We start from the raw sequence: 15044 nt of genomic DNA, 5'->3' as shown, positions 1-15044 counted from the left end.
AAAACTCAGAGCCTGGAACCTTAACTTCCATGTTGGTAAACAATTCCTCCCTTCCTGCAACCCATCGCCCCTTTTTATAATTTTCCAGTCTGTCTTCCTGACATTCTTTTTTGGGACAACCTTTTTTGAGTCCTTCACATTTGTTTTGTATGCTGCTTACTCTTACAATGTGTTTGGTGCCAGTATGTTGCAGCGCATTGTCTAGAAAACGGCACTCTGTGGGGCACAGAACCCTGGATCATCCACTTCCAGATTATGCTCAATAAAATAAAGTTGAGTTCCAGCCACCAAAAGGGAACTTTATTGTAACATGACAGGGTCCAAAGTATGATAAATAGACAACGTTTTGGGCCTACAATCAGCCCTTAGTCATGTCTGCACATTTAGTTGTCTTTTATACCCTCAACAAGTGCATACATTCTACTTTCCTTCCTAATATGGGAAGAGTCCACAGCTGCATTCCTTACTTGTGGGAAATATCGAACCTGGCCACCAGGAGGAGGCAAAGACACCCCCAGCCAAAGGCTTTTATACCTTCCCCACTTCCTCCTATCCCCAGTCATTCTTTGCCTTTTTTTCCACAGGAGGTTGGCAGAGAAGTGTCAGAAGATTTCGGAGTAGTCTCTTATGGAGGGTAGTACTCTTCAAGATGGGACAGGAGTTTTAAGTAGTCTTGTCAGCCTCTCAGTGAGAGCATGGGTAAGAGAGTCTGGAGATGCAGGGAGAGTCTTTCTGCGAACCCATCCAGACTCATATTAACAGCTCCTTAAGCAATCAGCGTTGACGAGTTTCGCTGCCTGCTTTCTTCACTAAAGTCCATGTCAGAAGCGCTGCTACAATCTGTCAAACTTGAAGGATCGTGTCACTGTTCCACGGCATAGATTCCGGTAAGATTGTTTCATTACTTTACACTCATGTTAACGTATAGAAGACAGGGTCATAGTGTGGCTCCTTTCTCTTGTTAAGTGTAGTCAGTCAACGGGTCATCCATTACTTATGGGATTATATCTCTTCCCCAACAGGAAGTTGCAAGAGGATCACCCAAGCAGAGCTGCTATATAGCTCCTCCCCTCACATGTCATATCCAGTCATTCTCTTGCAACCTAACTAAAGATAGGTCGTTGTGAGAGGTCTGTGATGTTTTTAAACTTAGTTTATTTCTTCAATCAAAAGTTTATTTTAAATGGCACCGGAGTGTGCCGTTTGTTCTCAGGCAGCATTAGAAGAAGAATCTGCCTGCGTTTTCTATGATCTTAGCAGACGTAACTAAGATCCACTGGCTGTTCTCATACATTCTGAGGAGTGAGGTAACTTCAGAAAAGGGGAATAGCATGCAGGGCCCCCCTGCAAACGAGGTATGTGCAGTAAATAATTTTTCTAAGGAATGGAATTGACTGAGAAAATACTGCTAATACCAATGTAATGTAAGTTCAGCCTTAAATGCAGTGGTAGCGACTGGTATTAGGCTGATGAGTGTGTGCACACTGAAGTATTTTTCTAGGGAATGGAATTTGACTCAGAAAATACTGTTAATACTGAAGTAATGTATGAGCCTTCACTGCAGTAAATGCGACTGGTAGCAGGCTTATTAATAACACTTCATAGCTTTTAAAATATATGTTCAAAACTTTACTAGCATGTTAATCGTTTTTTGTGAGGTACTTGGTGATAAAACTTATTGGGGCATGATTTTTACCACATGGCTATCTTTGTTTTCTGCATAGAAACAGTTTACTGAGCTTCCCCACTGTTGTAATATGAGTGGGAGGGGCCTATTTTAGCGCTTTTTTGCGCAGTAAAATTTCAGTCACAATCTTCCTACTTCATCCTCCATGATCCAGGACGTCTCTAGAGAGCTCAGGGGTCTTCAAAATTCGTTTTGAGGGAGGTAATCAGTCACAGCAGACCTGTGACAGTGTGTTTGACTGTGATAAAAACGTTAATTATATAATTGTTATCCGTTTTTGGGTATTAAGGGGTTAATCATCCATTTGCAAGTGGGTGCAATGCTCTGCTAACTTAATACATTTACTGTGAAAATTTGGTTGCTATAACTAATTTGGTTCATTGTTATTTCAACTGTGACAGCTTTTTGTGCTTCTTAAAGGCGCAGTAGCGTTTTTTATATTGCTTGTAAATTCATTGAAAGTTTTTTCCAAGCTTGCTAGTCTCATTGCTAGTCTGTTTAAACATGTCTGACTCAGATGAATCTCTTTGTTCACTATGTTTAAAGGCCAATGTGGAGCCCAATAGAAATTTGTGTACTAATTGCATTGATGTCACTTTAAATAAAAGTCAATCTTTACATGTAAAGAAATTATCACCAGACAATGAGGGGGAAGTTATGCCGACTAACTCTCCTCACGTGTCGGTACCTTTGCCTCCCGCTCAGGAGGTGCGTGATATTGTGGCGCCAACAGGGAGGCCCATACAAATCACTTTGCAAGACATTGCTACTGTTATGACAGAAGTATTATCTAAATTGCCAGAATTAAGAGGCAAGCGCGATTGCTCTGGGTTAAGGACAGAGCGCGCTGATGATGGGAGAGCCATGTCCGATACTGCGTCACAATTTGCAGAACATGAGGACGGAGAGCTTCATTCTGTGGGTGACGGATCTGATCCAGGAAGACTGGATTCAGAGATTTCTAATTTTAAATTTAAGCTTGAGAACCTCCGCGTATTGCTAGGGGAGGTATTAGCGGCTCTGAATGATTGTAACACGGTTGCAATTCCAGAGAAATTATGTAGGCTGGATAAATACTATGCGGTACCGGTGTGTACTGACGTTTTTCCTATACCTAAGAGGCTTACAGAAATTATTAGCAAGGAGTGGGATAGACCCGGTGTGCCTTTTTCCCCCCCTCCTATATTTAGGAAAATGTTTCCAATAGACGCCACCACACGGGACTTATGGCAGACGGTCCCTAAGGTGGAGGGAGCAGTTTCTACTTTGGCTAAGCGTACCACTATCCCGGTGGAGGATAGTTGTGCCTTTTCAGATCCAATGGATAAAAAAATTAGAGGGTTACCTTAAGAAAATGTTTGTTCAACAAGGTTTTATCTTACAGCCCCTTGCATGCATTGCGCCTGTCACTGCTGCGGCGGCATTCTGGTTTGAGTCTCTGGAGGAGGCCATTCGCACAGCTCCATTGGATGAAATTATGAACAAGCTTAAAGCACTTAAGCTAGCTAACGCATTTGTTTCTGATGCCGTCGTACATTTAACCAAACTTACGGCTAAGAACTCTGGATTCGCCATCCAAGCTCGCAGAGCGCTGTGGCTTAAATCATGGTCAGCTGATGTGACTTCTAAATCTAAATTGCTTAATATTCCTTTCAAAGGGCAGACCTTATTCGGGCCCGGCTTGAAAGAAATTATCGCTGACATTACGGGAGGTAAGGGCCATGCTCTGCCTCAGGACAGGGCCAAATCAAAGGCCAAACAGTCTAATTTTCGTGCCTTTCGTAACTTCAAGGCAGGAGCAACATCAACTTCCTCCGCGCCAAAACAGGAAGGAGCTGTTGCTCGTTACAGACAGGGCTGGAAAGCTAACCAGTCCTGGAACAAGGGCAAGCAGGCCAGAAAACCTGCTGCTGCCCCTAAGACAGCATGAAGAGAGGGCCCCCTATCCGGAAACGGATCTAGTGGGGGGCAGACTTTCTCTCTTTGCCCAGGCTTGGGCAAGAGATGTCCAGGATCCCTGGGCGTTGGAGATCATATCTCAGGGATATCTTCTGGACTTCAAAGCTTCTCCTCCACAAGGGAGATTTCATCTTTCAAGGTTATCAGCAAACCAAATAAAGAAAGAGGCGTTTCTACGCTGTGTACAAGACCTCTTACTAATGGGGGTGATCCACCCAGTTCCGCGGACGGAACACGGGCAAGGATTCTATTCAAATCTATTTGTGGTTCCCAAGAAAGAGGGAACCTTCAGACCAATCTTGGATTTAAAGATCCTAAACAAATTCCTAAGAGTTCCATCATTCAAAATGGAAACTATTCGAACCATCCTACCCATGATCCAAGAGGGTCAGTACATGACCACAGTGGACTTAAAGGATGCCTACCTTCACATACCGATTCACAAGGATCATTACCGGTACTTAAGATTTGCCTTCCTAGATAGGCATTACCAGTTTGTAGCTCTTCCCTTCGGGTTAGCTACGGCCCCAAGAATCTTTACAAAGGTTCTGGGCTCACTTCTGGCGGTACTAAGACCGCAAGGCATAGCGGTGGCTCCGTACCTAGACGACATTCTGATACAAGCGTCAAGTTTTCAAACTGCCAAGTCTCATACAGAGATAGTTCTGGCATTTCTGAGGTCGCATGGGTGGAAGGTGAACGTGGAAAAGAGTTCTCTATTGCCACTTACAAGGGTTCCCTTCCTAGGGACTCTTATAGATTCTGTAGAGATGAAAATTTACCTGACGGAGGCCAGGTTCTCAAAACTTCTAAATGCTTGCCGTGCCCTTCATTCCATTCCACACCCGTCAGTGGCTCAGTGCATGGAGGTAGTCGGCTTAATGGTAGCGGCAATGGACATAGTACCATTTGCGCGCCTGCATCTTAGACCGCTGCAATTGTGCATGCTAAGTCAGTGGAATGGGGATTACTCAGATTTGTCCCCTCTGCTAAATCTGGATCAAGAGACCAGAGATTCTCTTCTATGGTTGCTTTCTCGGCCCCATCTGTCCAAAGGGATGACCTTTCGCAGGCCAGATTGGACGATTGTAACAACAGATGCCAGCCTTCTAGGTTGGGGCGCAGTCTGGAATTCCCTGAAGGCTCAGGGATCATGGACTCAGGAGGAGAAACTCCTCCCAATAAATATTCTGGAGTTAAGAGCAATATTCAATGCTCTTCTAGCTTGGCCTCAGTTAGCAACTCTGAGGTTCATCAGATTTCAGTCGGACAACATCACGACTGTGGCTTACATCAACCATCAAGGGGGAACCAGGAGTTCCCTAGCAATGTTGGAAGTCTCAAAGATAATTCGCTGGGCAGAGTCTCACTCTTGCCACCTGTCAGCGATCCACATCCCAGGCGTGGAGAACTGGGAGGCGGATTTTCTAAGTCGCCAGACTTTTCATCCGGGGGAGTGGGAACTTCATCCGAAGGTCTTCGCTCAACTGATTCATCGTTGGGGCAAACCAGATCTGGATCTCATGGCGTCTCGCCAGAACGCCAAGCTTCCTTGTTACGGATCCAGGTCCAGGGACCCGGGAGCGGTGCTGATAGATGCTCTGACAGCACATTGGGTCTTCAACATGGCTTATGTGTTTCCACCATTTCCGATGCTTCCTCGACTGATTGCCAAGATCAGACAGGAGAGAGCATCGGTGATTCTGATAGCGCCTGCGTGGCCACGCAGGACCTGGTATGCAGACCTAGTGGACATGTCGTCCTGTCCACCATGGTCTCTGCCTCTGAGGCAGGACCTTCTAATTCAGGGTCCTTTCAACCATCCAAATCTAATTTCTCTGAGGCTGACTGCATGGAGATTGAACGCTTGATTTTATCAAAGCGTGGCTTCTCAGAGTCGGTTATTGATACCTTAATACAGGCTAGGAAACCTGTTACCAGAAGAATTTACCATAAGATATGGCGTAAATATTTATATTGGTGCGAATCCAAGAGTTACTCATGGAGTAAGATTAGGATTCCTAGGATATTGTCTTTTCTACAAGAGGGTTTAGAAAAGGGCTTATCTGCTAGTTCGTTAAAGGGACAGATTTCTGCTCTGTCTATTCTTCTGCACAAACGTCTGGCAGAAGTTCCAGACGTTCAGGCTTTTTGTCAGGCTTTGGCTAGGATTAAGCCTGTGTTTAAGACTGTTGCTCCGCCGTGGAGCTTAAACTTAGTTCTTAACGTTCTGCAAGGCGTTCCGTTTGAACCCCTTCATTCCGTTGATATCAAGCTGTTATCTTGGAAAGTTCTGTTTTTGATGGCTATTTCCTCGGCTCGAAGAGTCTCTGAGTTATCCGCCTTGCATTGTGATTCTCCTTATCTGATTTTTCATTCCGACAAGGTAGTTCTGCGTACTAAACCCGGGTTCTTACCTAAGGTAGTTTCTAACAGGAATATCAATCAAGAAATTGTTGTTCCATCATTGTGTCCTAACCCTTCTTCAAAGAAGGAACGACTTTTGCATAATCTGGACGTAGTCCGTGCCCTGAAGTTCTATTTGCAGGCAACTAAAGATTTTCGTCAAACTTCTTCCCTGTTTGTCGTTTACTCTGGACAGAGGAGAGGTCAAAAAGCTTCGGCTACCTCTCTCTCTTTTTGGCTTCGTAGCATAATACGTTTAGCCTATGAGACTGCTGGACAGCAGCCTCCTGAAAGGATTACAGCTCATTCTACTAGAGCTGTGGCTTCCACCTGGGCCTTTAAAAATGAGGCCTCTGTTGAACAGATTTGCAAGGCTGCAACTTGGTCTTCACTTCACACTTTCTCCAAATTTTACAAATTTGACACTTTTGCTTCTTCGGAGGCTGTTTTTGGGAGAAAGGTTCTACAGGCAGTGGTTCCTTCCGTTTAAAGTTCCTGCCTTGTCCCTCCCATCATCCGTGTACTTTTAGCTTTGGTATTGGTATCCCATAAGTAATGGATGACCCGTGGACTGACTACACTTAACTTAAGAGAAAACATAATTTATGCTTACCTGATAAATTTATTTCTCTTGTAGTGTAGTCAGTCCACGGCCCGCCCTGTCTTTTACGGCAGTTCTAAATTTTTAATTAAACTCCAGTCACCACTGCACCCTATGGTTTCTCCTTTCTCGTCTTGTTTCGGTCGAATGACTGGATATGACATGTGAGGGGAGGAGCTATATAGCAGCTCTGCTTGGGTGATCCTCTTGCAACTTCCTGTTGGGGAAGAGATATAATCCCATAAGTAATGGATGACCCGTGGACTGACTACACTACAAGAGAAATAAATTTATCAGGTAAGCATAAATTATGTTTTTATCTTTATAAAAACAATGGTTAATATCTCTTGAGGAGGATTATTGAACAGTGGAGATTTTATGCTGCTTTTATGTGTGAGATGTTATGGGCTCATAGGCTGTTATGGAATATACAGGTTTCACTTTGAGAGCTGTGCAGCTTACCAGCTTGGAGAGCTTTTTCTCATAGCAGGGACGATCCTACATTGTACACCATGTGACCGGGAGTGGTCGCGGCTTTCATTCCATCTTTCTTGACTGGGTGTCTATCAGAGAGGAGTCATAAATCTCTGTACTGCCTGGGTCATAGGCGGTGGGGAGTGCCCCAGCCATTGGGTTATAAGGGTGCTGTTTTCTTTAATAAAATAAGTTCAGACGGCGGTGTCTGTGGCCTTTAATGCTTTACCTCGCCCTACAAGCGAATGGTTACATATTGCACTCCTTCCCAGAGTACATTAGATAATTTATTAAATTTAACTGATAGGTTATCAGAGGATGAAGTTCTTTCTGAGACTTCAGAGTATGAACATTCTGGGTCGGAGTCTGCTGCCTCTAAACCTCTGGCTGCGGAGGAACCAGACTTTAGTTTTAGGAATTTGCGCAGTCTTCTAAAGGAAGTTTTGGCGAATTTAGAGGTTTCAGAGGCCAAGCTGCCTGATGAACCTTTGATTCCTAAATTGGATAGAGTTTGAGGATAGGGTGGTACCTTATCCTTCCCTGTGCCTGTTAGATGGCGAACATTATTAAGAATGAATGGGACGAGATTGGATTCCTTTTCCCCCTCTTTTCCCTTTAAGAAATTGTTCCCGGTCCTGGACTCTCAATGGAGTTGTGGGGTTCCGTTCCTAAAAGGTATGGTGCTGTCTTCACCCTTGATAAACATACTAATATCCTGCTTGAGGATAGATCTTCGTTTAAAGAGCCCATGGATAAAAGATTGAAACTCTGTTAAGAAAGATGTTTCAACATGCGGGATATTTGTTTCAACTGGTGGCTGTTGCCGCGGTTGCTGGAGAAACTACCTACTGGTGAGACTCCTTATAGGATTTGACCGAGGTGGAGGGTCCCCTCGACGTTATTCAGGAAAGAATTAAGGCCTTGAGGGTTGCTAATTCATTTATCTGTGATGCTATTAAGCAGATTATTCGCCTCGATGCTAAGGCTTCAGCTTTTTCTGTTCAGGTCCGTCGTGCTCTGGCTGAAGTCATGGTCTGCGGATATGACTTCTAAGTCTAGACTTCTTTCCCTCCCCTGTAAGGGAAAGATTTTGTTTGGTCCAGGCCTGGACTCAATTATCTCCATGCTCTCAGGGGGCAACGGTGCCCTCCTACTCCTACCACAAGAGAATAAGAGCTAGTCTAAGGGCCAAAATTCCAATTCTCGTTGTTTTCGTTCTGATAAAACCCATTGTCAGCAGTCCTCCGCTAAGCCAGAGCAAACCAAGAGCTCTTGGAAGCCGGCTCTGTTCTGGAATAAATCCAAGCAGAGCAAGAAGCCCGTGGAGTCTAAGTCGGCATTAAGGGGCAGTCCCTGGTCCTCTTCTGGATCGTGTAGGGGCAGACTGTCGCTCTTTCAGTCGCTTGGTTCAGGGACGTGCAGAATCCATGGATCCTGGAGGTTTATAGCTCAGGGTTAAAAGATAGGTTTCAAGTCTCAGCCACCCAAGGGCAGATTTCTCCCCTCAAACCTTTTTTCCAGACCAGAAAAGAGGGATGCCTTTCTGGGGTGCGTACGGGATCTGTCCTCTTAGGAGTTTTTGTCCTGGTGCCTATCACAGAGAGAGGTTGGGGGTACTATTTCAACTTTTTCGGGGTCCCAAAGAAGGAGGGAACTTTCTGTCCGATTTTGGACCTAAAGTGCTTAAACAAGTTTTTAAATATCCCCTTGTTCAAGATGGAGACAATAAGGTCCATTCTTCCCCTCGTTCGAGAAAGGCAGTTCATGACCACGATAGATCTGAAGGATGCTCCCTTCACTTACCAATCCCAAGGACCGCTTCCAGCTCCTAAGGTTTGCATTCCTGGACCAGCACTTCCAGTTTATTGCACTTCCGTTTGGTCTAGCTATGGCTCCAAGAAATGTTTCGAAGAGTAGACCATTAGGAATCTCTCCTCCTGTCTTCTTCGATCCCATGGATGGAAGATAATTCTAGAGCGAGTTCTCTTATATCAAGTAGCAGGGTAGAATTCCTGGATACTATAATAGACTCCATAGACATGAGAATATTTCTAACAGACCAGAGACGTTGCAAGCTAGCTTCCACATGTCTTGCCCTCCAGACCTACTTAAAGCCATCTGTGGCTCGGTGTATGGAGGTGATTGGTCTCATGATGATCATTCAGATCTGTCTCAACAGATTTCTCTGTACAACCGATCGAGAGAATCGCTGTCTTGGTGGTTTTGTCTGGATCACTTTTCCCGAGGGTCATACATCTTAAGACCATACTGGGTGATTGTGACTACGGTCGCTAATCTGTCAGGATGGGGAGCTGTTTAAGTTGCCAGGAAGGCACAGGGCCTATTGACTCAGGAGGAAATCTTCCTTCCGATTTCATTTTGGAGCTTTGGGCAATATACAATGCTCTGAAGGCCTGGCCTCCGCTGTGTTCGTCCCAGTTTATCAGATTCCAATCGGATATTATATCCTTGGTGGCTTACATCAATCATTAGGGGGAAACGAGAAGCTCCCTAGCTATGAGGGAAGTATCTCAGATTCTGGAGTGGGCGGAGACCCACATCTGTTCGCTGTCAGCGTTCCATATTCCGGATGTGCTTTACTGGGAATCGGATTTCCTCAGCAGACAATCCTTGCATCTGGGGGAATGGTCTCTCCTTACCGAAGTGTTTGCAGAGTTTTTCCAAATGAAGATCTTATGACGTCGCTATACCAAGCTACCCAGATATGGGTCGAGGTACAGGGATTCTTTAGGCGGAGCTAACAGATGCATTAGCAGTGCCTTGGAGGTTTAATCCAAATTTATCTTTTCCGACCGTTGCCTCTACTTCACTCGTGTAGTGGCTCGAATCAAGCAAGAGCAGGCATCATTAATACTGATTGCTCCGTTTTGGCCGCCAAGGATATGGTTCGCGGATCTAGTGGGGGTGTCATCTTCTCCGTGGAAGTTACCTTGTCGCAGGGATCTGCTAATCAAGGTCTCTGTTCATCAATGTCTAGATTCTCTGAGGCCGACTGTGTGGAGATTGAACGCTTAGTCCTAGTCAAGAGAGGGTTTTCTGAGAGAGTTATTTATACTCTCATTCAAGCTCGTAAGCCGGTTTCTTGTCACATCTATCATAAGGTGTGAAGGACCTACTTATTCTGTTCTCCAGGATGAACTGGAGAAGGGCTTTTCTGCAAGTCCTCTGAAGGGACAGATTCCGGCCCTGTCTGTTACTACACAAGAGGTTCGCTGAGCTTCCAGATGTACAGTCATGTAAGGCTCTGCTCGGATCAGACCTGTGTTTAGATCTAATGCTCCTCCTTGGAGTTTAAATCTTCTTCTTAAAGTTTTGCAACAGGCTCTGTTGGAGCCTATGCATGAAGTAGATATTGATTTGTTGTCTTGGAAGGTTCCTTTTCTACTGGCTATTGCTTCTGCGCGCAGAGTATCTGAGATTGCTGCCTGGCAATGCGTCCCTCCTTATCTGGCGTTCCATGCTGATAAGGCTGTTCTACAAACCAAGTTAGGTTTTCTTCCTGAGGTTATGTCAAATCGCAACATCAATCAAGAGATTGTGGTTCCTTTCTTATATCCTAATCCTTCTTCATCGAAGTAACGTTTACAACGTAATTCTGGATGTGGTTTGTGCCTTGAAGTTCTTTCTTCAGACCACGAAGGGATTTAGACAAACTTCTTTCTCTGTTCTCTATTCCGGGAAACGTAGGGGTCAGAGGGCCTCTTCGACTTCCTTATCTTTTTGGCTGAGGAGTGTCATCCGTTTAGCATAGAGACAGCGGGACATAAGCCTCCTCTGAGGATTACTGCTCATTCTACAAGAGCAGTGGTTTCCTCTTGGGCCTTCAAAAATGAGGCCTCTATGGATCAGATTTGTAAGGCGGCTACCTGGTCCTCATTACATACTTTTTCCAAATTTTACAAGTTTGATGTTTTTGCTTCTGCTGAGGCAGCCTTTGGGAGAAAGGTTTTGTAGGCTGTGGTGCCCTCAGATTAGGGACCGCCTCTCTTTTTACCCTCCTGTTAGCATGCAGTGTCCTCTAGAGCTTGGGTATATGTTTCCCACAAGTAAGGAATGCAGCTGTGGACTCTTCCCATATTAAGAAGGAAAACATAAATTATGCTTACCAGATAACTTCCTTTCCTTCTGTATGGGAAGAGTCCACAGCTCCAGACCGTGTTCTCAGATGGGCGGCCCTACATTTAAATGTATTCTTCTGGCACCTTTTTCACCCTGATATTTCTCCTACTGTTCCTTGTTCCCTCGGCAGAATGACTGGGGTTAGTAGGAAGTGGGGGAGGTATTTAAGCCTTTGGCTGGGGTGTCTTTGCCTCCTCCTGGTGGCCAGGTTCAGTATTTCCCACAAGTAATGAATGCAGCTGTGGACTTTTCCCATACAGAAGGAAAGGAAAGTATCTGGTAAGCATAATTTATGTTTCTTGTGTTGTCATATCACCACCATGTGGATGGTATCAGAATTACATCCCTAGAAACGTTTAAAAACAAACACATTTCCTTGTATATATTTACTGGTCTTGGATATGTACATTTTGCATGATTAAGTTAGTTTTTTTTTTTTTTTTTTCATATTTAGACAGACACTGAAATGAATACACAGTGTTTACACACATAGCACATACTTTTTAACTGTGTTAGTGACTTTGTTTCTTTTTCTCCCCAGTGCTAAGTGCTTTCAAGTATCCACTAATTATCGGAGTTGGTCTCGCTCTGGTGGTCGGCCTTCTCTCTTGTCTGATTGGATATTGCACCTCACACTTTTGTTGTAAGACTCAGCCAATTAAGGAGACCCGTAGGGAGCACCGCCGTCTCATGTCAATGGAAATGGACTGACAAATAGTCAATAGCCCGGAATACTGAGTCACTAAGTGGGCTGCTAGTGACACAAAGCCATAGGGGCAAATGGTTATGAGATTGATCTAAAGCCTCCATCACTCAGAACCTTATGCATAATAAACTGAGGCTCTGGGCCCATGTAGGACGAACATGAGTTGACCCTGATTTCCGATTGTGGATCCAAAAGAAGTAACTGTTGACCCATAGTGCAATGGACACATAAAGGACAATAAACCTGTGGAGAACAACTAAGCCCTAGGACAGATGAGGAGGTTGAGAGCCTCTACTGAGGTTACATGGGAACTCTTTAAATGAAGAATATTAGTTCTTCAGCTGCCAAATGTGGAATTATGAACAAGACCGTCTAGGCCACCCAAGGGTTAATATTTGTGAGGGTGCTTGTGTAAAAAGGCACCAGTTTAAGCCCCAGTGTCTGACATTGCAGTACGGACAACATCCAACAGATGCCATTGGAACCAAAAGAGAGTTTGATCCACTGCGTTATCCATGCCTTGTGTGCATTGCAATCATTTGTGCAGGTTATGAAGGAAGCTCTGTATGTTGTGATGAAATCTGTACAAAGCCAAGTGTTCAGTGCCAAGTTACTGATCATACGTGACAGCCATATATACTGTATGCCTCAGTATAGCCCGACGTGTACTTCATATAGCGGTCTTTACTGCTCATCTGGTGCCACAATACAGGCCAAAGGGGAAAGACAATGTAAACCTCAGTCTGTATATAGTTCTATCAACAATCCGCTCACTAATACCTAGCTGAATTTATGGTTCGGCTTATTTGTGCACTATTCTCCAGACGAGCAGAGAGACGCGGGTCTTCTCGCATGGTACTGCTTATTTAAATGACAAGCACATGTTTTGGATTATTTTTTAAAGTATTTTTTTATATAATCGTAAAATGTTTCTTTTTTTGTTTGTTTTGTTGGGTTTTTTTTTATTGATACCGGTACAGAAATTCAATGCTGCAGAATTTTGCCGTAAAACAAAAAGGTTTAGCAGCTTTTCGTCCTTTCCAGCAATGCAGAGGTTAATTGGAGACTTGAGTATATGTATTTTATAGTGATTGTTTCTGAAAGATACAAGTTTTTATACTGCGGTTTGTATGTCCTGTTTTCCGCCTCTGCCTGCGGCTTCTCGAGCAATAAACAAAATAAAGACCTTCTTTTATTTTTTGACACAGATTTGTTATTGTCTGACCAGTGATGTATAAAACCTTTTTCAGAAAAGGGTCGTCAGTATATTTCTTTCATGCGTTCTGTTTTCTACATCTCCAGTATAACTGTCAGTTCTGAAGGAGAGGGGCGAATAATTCATTGTGAGCAGATGAGACGCCAGTTCTGTTTAGCCACAGCTGATACTGGTTAATACTGGCACTGCCATCCAGCATAAGTACAAACAAATGAAATATTTCTATTCATTGTTGTTTTGAGTTTAAAGGGACAGTAAACACCTTGTAATTACATTTTTTTGGCATTCCTCTAAACGATTAAAGGGACAGTAAAGACAAAATTAAAGGGAAAGTCTAGATAAATCCTTTATTGCCCATTCCCCCGTACTGCGTAACCTACATAGTTATATTAATACATTTTTTATCTCTATAATTTCCTTGTATTTAAGTCTCTGCAGACTGCCCCGTTATTTCAGTGCTTTTTACAAACTTGCATTTCTCCAACATAGGTGTGTCCGGTCCACGGCGTCATCCTTACTTGTGGGATATTCTCTTCCCCAACAGGAAATGGCAAAGAGCCCAGCAAAGCTGGTCACATTATCCCTCCTAGGCTCCGCCTACCCCAGTCATTCTCTTTGCCGTTGTACAGGCAACATCTCCACGGAGATGGCTTAGAGTTTTTTAGTGTTTAACTGTAGTTTTTATTATTCAATCAAGAGTTTGTCATTTTAAAATAGTGCTGGTATGTACTATTTACTCTGAAACAGAATAGAGATGAAGATTTCTGTTTGTATGAGGAAAATGATTTTAGCAACCGTTACTAAAATCCATGGCTGTTCCACACAGGACTGTTGAGAGGAATTAACTTCAGTTGGGGGAACAGTGAGCAGACTTTTGCTGCTTGAGGTATGACACATTCTAACAAGACGATGTAATGCTGGAAGCTGTCATTTTCCCTATGGGATCCGGTAAGCCATTTTTATTCAGACAGTAAATAAGGGCTTCACAAGGGTTTATTAAGACTGTAGACATTTTCTGGGCTAAATCGATCATATTTACACATATTTAGCCTTGAGGAATCATTTAATCTGGGTATTTTTTGTAAAATAATATCGGCAGGCACTGTTTTAGACACTTTATTCTATAGGGGCTTTCCCTAATCATAGTCAGAGCCTCATTTTCGCGCCGGTATGGCGCACTTGTTTTTGAGAACAGCATGGCATGCAGCTGCATGTGTGTGGAGCTCTGATACATAGAAAAGTCTTTCTGAAGGCATCATTTGGTATCGTATTCCCCTTTGGGCTTGGTTGGGTCTCAGCAAAGCAGATTCCAGGGACTGTAAAGGGGTTAAATATAAAAACGGCTCCGGTTCCGTTATTTTAAGGGTTAAAGCTTCCAAATTTGGTGTGCAATACTTTTAAGGCTTTAAGACACTGTGGTGAAATTTTGGTGAATTTTGAACAATTCCTTCATACTTTTTCGCAATTGCAGTAATAAAGTGTGTTCAGTTTAAAATTTAAAGTGACAGTAACGGTTTTATTTTAAAACGTTTTTTGTGCTTTGTTATCAAGTTTATGCCTGTTTAACATGTCTGAACTACCAGATAGATTGTGTTCTGACTGTGGGGAAGCCAAGGTTCCTTCTCATTTAAATAGATGTGATTTATGTCATAAAAAATTTAGTAAAAATGATGCCCAAGATGATTCCTCAAGTGAGGGGAGTAAGCATGGTACTGCATCATCCCCTCCTTCGTCTACACCAGTCTTGCCCATACAGGAGGCCCCTAGTACATCTAGCGCGCCAATACTCCTTACTATGCAACAATTAACGGCTGTAATGGATAATTCTATCAAAAACATTTTAGCCAATATGCCC

At 43.6% G+C, this 15044-nt stretch overlaps 1 protein-coding gene across 1 annotated transcript in view; it reads left to right on the top strand.

Annotated features, from left to right (window-relative positions):
- The window catches only part of PTGFRN (prostaglandin F2 receptor inhibitor), a 188335-nt gene extending 175159 nt beyond the window's left edge, over positions 1-13176 (top strand). The window contains exon 9 of the mRNA XM_053705760.1: positions 11809-13176. Coding sequence (XP_053561735.1) covers positions 11809-11978 — 170 coding nt within the window. The 3' untranslated portion in view covers positions 11979-13176. The remainder of the gene's footprint in view (positions 1-11808) is intronic.
- The last annotated feature ends 1868 nt before the right edge of the window (positions 13177-15044 follow it).

The sequence above is a fragment of the Bombina bombina genome, chromosome 3 (genome assembly GCF_027579735.1).
Source record: "Bombina bombina isolate aBomBom1 chromosome 3, aBomBom1.pri, whole genome shotgun sequence".
In the NCBI taxonomy this organism is placed as follows: Eukaryota; Metazoa; Chordata; class Amphibia; order Anura; family Bombinatoridae; genus Bombina; species Bombina bombina.
Note: the sequence above shows the minus strand (reverse complement) of the source record. Positions and strands in the feature narration are given on the sequence as shown.